This window comes from Lactuca serriola, chromosome 2, assembly GCF_051521515.1.
Source record: "Lactuca serriola cultivar US96UC23 chromosome 2, Lser_US96UC23_V15, whole genome shotgun sequence".
Lineage (NCBI taxonomy): Eukaryota > Viridiplantae > Streptophyta > Magnoliopsida > Asterales > Asteraceae > Lactuca > Lactuca serriola.
In genome coordinates, this window is record NC_136409.1 from 22,490,003 (window position 1) to 22,500,633 (window position 10,631).

At 34.1% G+C, this 10,631-nt stretch overlaps 1 protein-coding gene across 1 annotated transcript; it reads left to right on the forward strand.

The window, feature by feature from the left end:
• The first annotated feature begins 1,113 nt into the window (after positions 1 to 1,113).
• LOC145086055 (Pentatricopeptide repeat (PPR) superfamily protein) lies at positions 1,114 to 3,534 on the forward strand. Its single transcript, XM_079023777.1, has one exon. The coding sequence runs from the start codon at positions 1,131 to 1,133 to the stop codon at positions 3,402 to 3,404; it is 2,274 nt and encodes a 757-aa protein (XP_078879903.1). The 5' UTR covers positions 1,114 to 1,130; the 3' UTR covers positions 3,405 to 3,534.
• Positions 3,535 to 10,631: the final 7,097 nt, after the last annotated feature.

Consider the following 10,631-nt stretch of genomic DNA (forward strand, 5'->3'; position numbering starts at 1 on the left):
GCCGCACAAGGCCCAATTTTTTTTATTATATATTTTTATTTAAAAATCAAAACTTATAATAACGATAAATGTCATTTTTCTTTGATTCATTTTGGGTCTTTGAATATATTCAATTCCTTAGGACCGGCATGTTTGGAATCGAACATTGTATCCCTTTTGGGAAATCAAAAAATCCAACCAATAATTCTAAATGAGATTTCAATTATCATATCTAGGGGTGTGTAATAAACCGCACCGCATAACACGTTTTAAAACAATAGTGGTGCGGTTTGTATTCTTGTTAAACCGCAATATTTGGTGTGGTTTATGGTTTATGATTACAAAATTACGGTTTAAAACGCACTATATATATATATATATATATATATATATATATATATATATATATATATATATATATATATATATATATATATAGACACACACAAAAACATTTTTACAGATATAACGTTTATTAATTCAGTTCATCCTAAATTAGTGGGCATTATCTTAAGTTTTTGAAATGAATCAATATTTCTTTAAATTTAATTAATCCAAAATTTAATGCAATAATCATATTTTTTTTGTCACAAATCCATTTCAACTAACTTTCAGTAACCATTGTTTTATGTTCATTAGGTTTTCTTAACTTATATATATTGATAGTAGTTAAAGACCATAATTTTATGACCACCAAACTTTTTAATTACCATTTTGTGAGCCGTTAGTGATGATAATGTTAGTATTGTCATTAAATTTAAAGTAAACAATTAGTCAAACCGCATATAAATCGTATAAACCGTCCGCAAGAAACCGCACCGCATAATGTTGTTTTGCAGGTTCGCGATGCGGTTTACGGTTTCTAAATAACTCAAACCTCATATGCGGTGCCGGTTGCGGTTTTGGTTCTAAACCGCACCAAACCTCACCGAGTCCGGTTCATATCAAAGACTAAATTTACATGTAACGGGATAAAGCTATACATGGAAAAAAAATAAAAAAAATAAAAAAATAAAAAAATAAAAAAGTAATTTTGTCACATTGGTGCTGGAGTGATTCGAACACGGGTTAACTAGGGGACTTGACCAATAAAAGCCGGTTAAAGATGCTTCAAGGAGCTTGGAGGGTGAAAAGCAAATACAGCAACAACAATGTCAAGGCAAGCTCTTCGAGTCTTCGATACTCATCACCCCACCACCATTCTCAACTCCCTTCATACAACTACAACTTCTCTTTCACAAACACGCCAAGCTCATGCCCAGCTCCTCCGAACTGGTCTTTTTCTCGACACCCATTTCACCACAAAGCTCCTCTCTCTCTACGCCAATCATCTCCGCTTCTCAGACGCCAACCTCCTCATTAACTCCATCGAAAACCCAGATGTCTTCTCATTCTCCACCCTCATTCACACTTACTCCAAGCTCGGTCGTTTCAGTGATACCATTATGTTATTCTCTCGCATGCTATCTCATGGGGTATTGCCTGATACCCGTGTCATTCCTTCTGTCGTTAAAGCTTGTAGCGGGTCAAACAATTTGACAGGTGGGAAACAGGTTCATGGGTTTTGTATAACTTCTGGGCTTTGTCAAGATCCGTTTGTTCAGTCTTCTCTGATTCATTTCTACGTAAGATGTTCTCAACTGAAATATGCACACAAACTGTTTGACGTAATGACTCAACCTGATGTTGTCTCGTGTAGTGCTTTGGTTTCCGGTTATGCTCGACAAGGATACGTGAATGAAGCCAAGATCGTGTTTGGTAAGATGGAGGAGCTAGGAATTGAGCCGAATCCAGTTTCATGGAATGGAATGGTGGCAGGGTTTAATCAGAGTGGACATTATTTAGAAGCGGTGATTATGTTTCAGAAGATGCACTCGTTTGGTTTCAAACCAGATGGAACAACCATATCTAGTGTTCTTCCTGCTGTTAGCGACCTGGAATACTCTTTAGTAGGAGTTCAAATCCACGGGTATGCAATCAAACACGGTTTCGAATCCGATAATTGCATTGTGAGTGCTTTGATCGACATGTATGGGAAATGTCACTCCACCATGGAGATGTCACAGGTGTTCGATGAAATGCCTGAGAGAGATGTTGGTGCTTGTAACGCTTTAATTTCAGGGTTTGCTAGAAACGGGTTAACCGATGAAGCACTCAAAGCGTTCAACAAATTACATGATCAAGAATTGGAATTAAACGTGGTGTCATGGACTTCAATCATATCTTGTTGCTCACAACATGGAAAAGACATTGAAGCCCTTAATCTATTCAGACAAATGCAAGATTCCGGAGTAAAACCGAATTATGTCACAATCCCTTGTTTACTTCCCGCATGTGGAAACATTGCAGCATTAAGTCACGGGAAATCCGCACATGGGTTCTCACTTAAAACCGGGATTTCAAATAATGTTTATGTAGGAACTGCTTTAATTGACATGTATGCTAACTGTGGAAGAATCAAATTAGCGCGTGTTTTTTTCGATCGAATGTCTGTTCGCAATATCGCGTGTTGGAACGCGATAATGGGTGGGTATGCGATGCACGGGAACGCTACCCAAGTTCTTGAAGTATTCAAATTAATGGAAAAAAGTGATCAAAAACCCGACTCTATTACTTTCACTTCTTTACTATCGGCGTGTAGTCATAGCGGTTTCACTTCACAAGGTCTACATTACTTTGACCGAATGACAAAAGATTATGAAATTAAACCGAGAATCGAGCATTACGCATGTTTGGTCACGCTTTTAGGGCGTGCGGGGAAAATACAAGACGCGTATTCGATAATTACAAAAATGCCATTTGAGCCCGATGGTTGTGTATGGGGAGCTTTACTTAGTTCTTGTAGAGTTCATCATGATATGGAAATTGGTAAATTGGCTGCTGAAAAATTATTCGAATTGGAACCGAATAATCCCGGGAATTATGTTTTGTTATCGAATATTTACGCGTGTAAAGGGTTATGGAAAGAGGTTGATAAAGTTAGGGATTTGATGAAATCAAAGGGAATGAGAAAGAATCCGGGGTGTAGTTGGATTGAGATAAAGAACAAGGTTCATATGCTTTTAGCAGGGGATCAATCACATCCTCAAATGATTCAAATTTTAGAAAAAATGGAGAATTTGGGTATGGAAATGAAGAAATCAGGGTGTTTTCCTGTTACTTCGTTTGTATTGCAAGATGTTGAAGATCAAGAAAAGGAGCATATTTTGTGTGGACATAGTGAAAAATTGGCTGTGGTTCTTGGGATTTTGAATACTTCACGAGGTTCTAGTCTTCAAGTGATTAAAAACCTTAGGATTTGTGGGGATTGTCATGTTTTTATTAAATTTATATCGAGGTTTGAAGAGCGGGAGATATTTGTTAGGGACACGAATAGGTTTCATCATTTTAAAGATGGATTGTGTTCATGTGGAGATTATTGGTGAAACATGCATTGTACTGTCTTTGTCATGAATTGGACTGTGACTGATGTCAATGGAAGAACAGGTCCAAAAAGATGGAACAAAGTGGACATGGACTCGGTCTTGATCTCTTATCTGTGCAAAAGACATGAATGTCCTCGTTATCCTCGTCAACGAAAATAGCCGAAAAAAGTTTTTCGTGTCATATCCATTGAAACAAATGTAGCATTACACTCATGGCTGGTAAAAGATGTAAGGATCAAGTTATATGAAATATCTTTGATATTCTTGCATCACTTTCCTATTCTTATTTGAAGATAAAAGTAAAGTAGGCAGCTTAAGGAAAGTATTTTCTCCATTAAGCAATAGTAATTTACTTTAGGTAAGTTCTCGCTTTGGGCAAAGTATTTCCCTTTACGCAAAATAGCATCGTATTCTAAATTTGTCCATTTAAGAAATGGACTTTTGTTATTTTATGCTAACATAGCAATATATTATAAGCTTCGCCATTTCAAAAAGATAGGTTATGTTGTCTAAAATAGAAATATACTGCAGTATTTTGAACGATCCATCAATCAATTTTAAAAATGTGTGTGTGTGTGTGTGTGTGTGTGTGTGGGGGGGGGGGGGGGGTGGATGTCAAACAATAACAGGTCATGCCTCCATCATTGGGTAGAGCGGCAAATTCAAAAGATAACCTGTGACATATGTATGTGAACCTCAAACTTGTATCCATACAGACAAGGCAGTGAGCAATCATATGTGAGAATTAGAACAAATACATGAATCAAGTAGAATCACACAACCATATAAAGCATATACTACTAATAAAGTTTGAAAAACAAATACATGTAGTGCATGAGGGTAAATGGAGGTGGAGACAAATGGAGAAATAAGGAAAAGATAAGCAAGTAAAAAGGAGAATGAATTTGTACTAACTACTAAGACATGCAAAAAAATGAACCAGTGCTACTCTACCACCCTAATTTTAAGCGTATATAACCTCCTATTGGAGTTCATGCTTTCGTTAAGCATCAAATCCTTCGTGTCTAACATCACGTTATCTTCTCATTTCCTTCTTGGGTCTCCTTTCCTTGCATCATCCCTCCCTCGTTTTTTCATTGATCAACGCTAGTCACAGTGTATTTATGATTGCCACAATCGACATTTTATGACTGCAACATCATTATTTATACTACTTTCATCCTACTCTCATTCCTTTTTTTTTTTACTTGGTAACTTTCAGATTTATGCATCATAGATGGCCTAACATTCACCATGTGAAATATTCCATTCCGATTGCAACAAACCTTTTTGTCATATGACTCATGTGAATGTATTCCACTTTAACCAACCTATATCGTTGTGCATTAAGTAGTGTCTACCTTAATACATCCTCCCATATCGATCATAGACCATAAATACGTAAGACTCTCTTTCAGGTGTAGAACTTTCTTCTCGATACTTTCTAATAGACACGATCCACGTTATACCTCATGGGAATCACATAATGTTAGTAAAAAATCATAGTATTAGTTAGTCATTGTTGGAACCAATTTTGCTGACTAGGTGCGGAAAAATAAACTGATATACAATGTTGACTCTAATGATAGTTTCATATATAGAAAGAGAAAGATATTACATGAAAAAACAAGTGGTTATGGAATGGAATTCATAGTCACATACTCCTATTTAAAGACTATTTTGGAAGTTATCTAAAGTTGATAATGCTTAGCTATAAAATGACTAGTTTCCCTTTCTATTTTTAAGAGAGAAAGGAATAATACTTTACACAAAGGGAATATTCTAACCTAGTTATCACTTATCATTGTAGAGCATTTCATACTCAAACAATCTCCTCTTAAATGCTTAGAAATGTGATGGAGTACAAATAGTGATATAAGGCTAAATTACATAATTTCCAGCTAGCATGTGCGATACTAAAAATGATACATAATGAAAAACAAAGGTTGAAATGTCTTTAAAAATCTGAAGTGTGTGATATCTGAATATATGCAATGCAATCTATAACATCAAGGGTATTCTACTTCATAAGAACCAACTCTAAGGCAGAAAAATGAGATCCAAATATACAAGTTAATAGGTCCCAAAATACTTATCAAGTTCAAAGTCATCATATAACTACTGAAGTGAAATCCTAAATCAAATCAAACTTTATAAAAAAAAAAAAAAAAGATTTAAACATTTTTTATTTGCAAATCATGATACACCAAAAATCTTTGAAAGTAATAGCATGCTAAAAATATGAAGCATCCTAAAATAAAATATGAATAATAAATAATCTGGTTCTAAGATAAAATTACTAAAGCCATCAATTTTATGAATGATGACCAAAAAGTCATGCAATATCGCATCACTAAATAAATCTTCGTCTTCAAGAGTCTCGAAAATTCGAAGTCAAACAATCATAAATTTGGATATAGATGTCATATAATATTTTCTCCCTATTTTTTATCAACGGTGTAATAAGATAAAAACAAATAAATCAGCTAGAGAATGTTAGATAATAGGAGCTTTGCATTGCCCCTGTATACTTTCTTGCCATTAGTAGTTAGATGATTGTGTTGTGTTGTTCAACTAAATACTAATAAAAATATTATTAATAACTTGATGAAAGAATATCTAATGTATTGAAATAAAGAAAGAAAGAAAAAAAGAGGCTAAAATACTAGCATGTTGACCCGAGGCAAGTGAAGCAACATTTGCCGGGCAAAGTTGATGAAGCAGTTTAGACATGCTAATAAAATCTAGGGAGAATTTCATATATGCCCTCTTAAAATTCAAAACATCATATTTGTTCAGCTTAATTTCTCAATATCATATTTACTCTTCACAAGCCTTCAAAATATCATATTTGTCCAAATCCTTTTTATAATGTTTTTAATATTTTATAATCATTTTTATAACTTAGAATTATTATAATTATTAAAAAATGTAACCATGTTATCCTTGCATCTACGATAATGGAATGTGAATTTCTAAATTGTTGGAATATCGCCATCTTGACAAACAAAAAGATTCATCTTCAACTCTTTCTATGGAATGTATATTTTGATTGTTTAGTTTTTGTTGTTGTTGATTTTTATCATGTTGTAGTGGAGGATATTTTACATATTACCATTGATATTTTTATGTTTAAAAAATACATATACGATATTTTGATATTTAAGAAGGTCATATATGATATTTTGATGTTAAAAAATGACATATACGATATTTTAAAATTTTATGAAGGATAAATATGATAATTAGAAATTTTATGAAGGGTAAATATGATATTTAAAATTTAAATTGGGTAAATATGATATTTTGATGTTTAAGAAGTGCATATATGAAATTCTCCTTAAAATCGAATGTTGCTAAACCAATCCAAATTTGCTAAAAAACTCTTAAGTTGTTGATGCGAACTTGCTGAAAAGGATCTGCTAATCTGGAGATATTAATTACGAAGTATGCTTCTGCTGGTCCAGGATGATATAAAGATCTTCATTCCTAAGTTGTTGGCCCAGGATAATATAAAGATCTTCATTCCTAAGTTGTTGGTCCAAGGACCTCTATTCCAATTTGAGTGAGTGCATATGTTATTCCTATGTATCAATGTGGCCATCTGGATCAGAGGTTCCATAATAGATTTTTGTTACGTTGTAGAGACTGATTTAGCCTTGCGAGCGAAGGGGACAACGCCCTAGGAAGAAATTTTTCATGGGCTAGTTCCTATATTAGTTTCACATCCAGATTTCGTCATGGGCCAAATTTGTCAGAGCTTTTTGGGCTTGGTCTTATTTATAGTTTTAGGTCAAACAACTAGTATTTATATTCCTGAATTTGTGTAACTTGTATCATCAAAAAGACATTTGATATAAATCAATAAAACTCTCTCTCGTGTTTACCCGTAGACGTAGCCGATCATCATGATTATGTGAACCTCATACATACTGTGTTATTATTTTTGTTTTCATTTATTACTCTGTGAAATCGTCTATCGTTCGATGAATTCTTAAGCCTTAAAAGTTTTGAGGCTCAACAATCATGTCGTACTAGGAACTTGGTATGCGTTTATCTCTTTAATGGAGAGAGGGGAACAATTCCTCAACTACTTGTTTTCCGGAGTTGATGAGTGGGAATGACTGACCCATTGTTGTTGTTGGTAGTATATCTACATTTGTATAATATTGGCCAGATGTTACAATAGTCTCTTTCATTTTTTGATATTTTATTTCTTTGAACATGGTATGCTCCAGATAAGCTTGTGTTGTTGCGCTTTTGTTAGCTAAAGGGATATTCAATTATGTGTGCGAAGGGATTAGAAGGAATTCTAACTAACTATCATGTTTGCAATTGCAAGTGATATTACTCTATACGAGTGGTCGTCGTGTGGCTCTACCATGGAGTTACTATGTAGGGAGATATGTCTTTCACTATCTTTATTGTTATTATATAATTAGCAATTTCATTTAGATGCTCGAAATATCCAAATAGAAAGGTAAATAAAGAAGAACTTCTTGCTTTTATTTTGTTCGAAATGCCTTTTAGGCCTGGCCCGATCAGTACCCACCCGGTCCCTTTTTTATTCCAACAAATTTCATATATTTATAGGTATAGGAAACATACTCTAAAAAAAGATACTCAATTTGATATTTGTGTAATAACTTTCATTGTGGGGTTTACATATACTTATCGTTTTCATTATAATGGAAATTGAAAGGATTAAGAATCATTTTTTTTGGAAACGGCAAATGAATTAACGGAAGCCTCTACCCAATATTTCAGAGTAGACCCCGAGTTCGAGCTCCGCAAAGCGGGCAAACCCAGCCCCCATGGGGATTTCCAGGGTAAATTCCCCCACATATGGGGCATATTTGCAAGAGGCGCACCAATTGTGCTTTACCGGGTTTGAAACCCCAACCTCAAACCCACATGGGGATGTAAACCCAATGCATCAATTAAGTATATTTTGTAGTTTCTTATGTCATTAGGCAAACCCAAAGTTTAGATTGGAGGCCTCCATGGTCATATTGAGGTTTGGGTGCAGCATTGGAAGGCTCCGCTTAGCTGGCAAGTCATTTCCCCAAAGGGTCAAATGTTGGAGTTGTGATGTTGGAGAGCCTCGTTAGGCAACAATTTTGAGGGGAAAGCATGTTACGCAACTGATTGACCGCCATGGTTATCTTTTATGAAGATAATATTGATAGTTGTCATGATGTGTCATCAATCATGATCTTTTCTTCGGTTAAGTAAAATATAATCGAGATTTTTTTTTTTTTTTGCTTCATTCTAAAATGTTATAGGAGATTTACTTCACATTGAATAACTATCGAAAAATGGCTTTCTTTTCAGTCGCTTTCATATTTCATTAAGGTAGTTTGCTTACTTAGTGCTTTCGCTAAGGTGACGACTTGAATGACACTTTAAATGTTGATCAGAGGAAAGGGAAGACGTCGATAATGAAGAAGAACAAGAGCTACATCGGCAGGACTCTCTGCAAGTGGAAGGTCGCATAGGGGTTCTCGAGAAGCTCTTTCCTTTATAGTAAAAGGAAGATGGTCGAGGAGATCAGTAGCTAGAAAGCTCCTTTGGGGGAGCAAGGTAGCCAAAAGTCTATTAAGAGTACATCACTATTAAGTCGACTGAGCATGTAACTACATCCTGGAATCAAGGAGAAGAATACTTTGTAGTAGCAGTAGTAGTAGCCGAGCATCAGTCATCAAGTGAATCAGTAGATGCCCGCGCACGTGAGCAGCAATCACTCCATTGAAGCAAGACAAAAGTAACATATGTCACATGGTAGATCATATCCAAACAGAGGTTCACAAGTGCACAAGAACGAGCACTTCACTTAGAACTCGTGACAAAGATTTAGTGTGCATCAGAACACGACTGAAAGCCCTTGTTGCTTCTTCCAGGTGAATCTATCTTTATTCAATTCATTAAATTGGTCAGTGGCTTGCTAATAACCCCATACCCCTTTCAAAATTTCCGTAATAACATGTTAAACCCATAAAGCCTCTCAACTTGGGATCGAACACATGTGGCAGACCAACAATACATGTTTGCAAATAGCCTTGAGATCCTTGTTGCTTCTAAGGTCCTCCCATCTTCTCCCCTAATGACACTTATAAGATGATGCCTTATATGTGTACTTCACTTATACTTTATAAATCAATAATTTTTCGTGTTTTGTTTATACAAGCACTTGTTAGTTGTCATAGTATTCTGTTACCTGCAGCGTCATGTTAGTCGTAACAATATTTAATTGGAACTTGGGTTATTCCACGAGTAACCCTCGACTCAAGTAGCATGTCGCTCAATCATTAAATCTAACATCAAGTTATGGGTTTAAGTCTCAATACTAACAAAGTAAGGTTATTTTCTATATTTCAATTTTCCTTTAAGGAAAAGAAAATAACGCTGATTCTTTAGCATACAGTCACTATAGATTGCAACTTTTTTCTAATTATAAAAGATAAGTTGTTCTCTTGTAAAATGATGAGCATGTTGGTAGGAACTAGCTAGGAAGTAGTCCGCTTCCATTCAGTTTTTTTATTGGATGACAAGAAAAAACACAACATTACATATATATATATATATATATATATATATATATATATATATATATATATATATATATATATATATATATATATATATATATATATATATATATATATATATATATATATATATATATTGTGATTGAGTGAATTGAATTTGGACTCGTACTATATAATCTACAGTAATTAATTAGGTATGTAAAAAAAATAACATGAACCTAAACGATACAAATCAAATAAATATGTTTCTATCTTATGACTTCGTTACTGTTAATAAGAAAATGTTTTGCTTAATTAGAATATATGTAATTTCAAATTTGGATCCAATAACTTAATCAACTAATTGAAACCAAAAGATATGATCACTACAGACTTCATATCTGTTTCATCTATTTTAATTTTATATAAGGCCACTAACGAGCATGCCCTAATAATATAATCGATTGTACGGATGCAGCATGTGCCTCCGACGATATTAAATTCCATCAGGTAAGCCATCCTTTGCAGTTCATGCATTTGCGGAGTACCCTTTTTATTTTATTTTATTTTATTTCTTTATTATTATTATTATTATTATTATTATTATTATTATTATTTTGCATTCTACCCTATTTCTTAATCAAGTTTATGTAATCATTATTATAGTATCCTTTTTCACTTTTTTAATATGGAAATAACT

Coding starts and splice junctions, on each gene's coding strand:
- LOC145086055 (XM_079023777.1), top strand. CDS start 1,131: ATGTCAAGGCAAGCTCTTCGAGTCTTCGATACTCATCACCCCACCACC.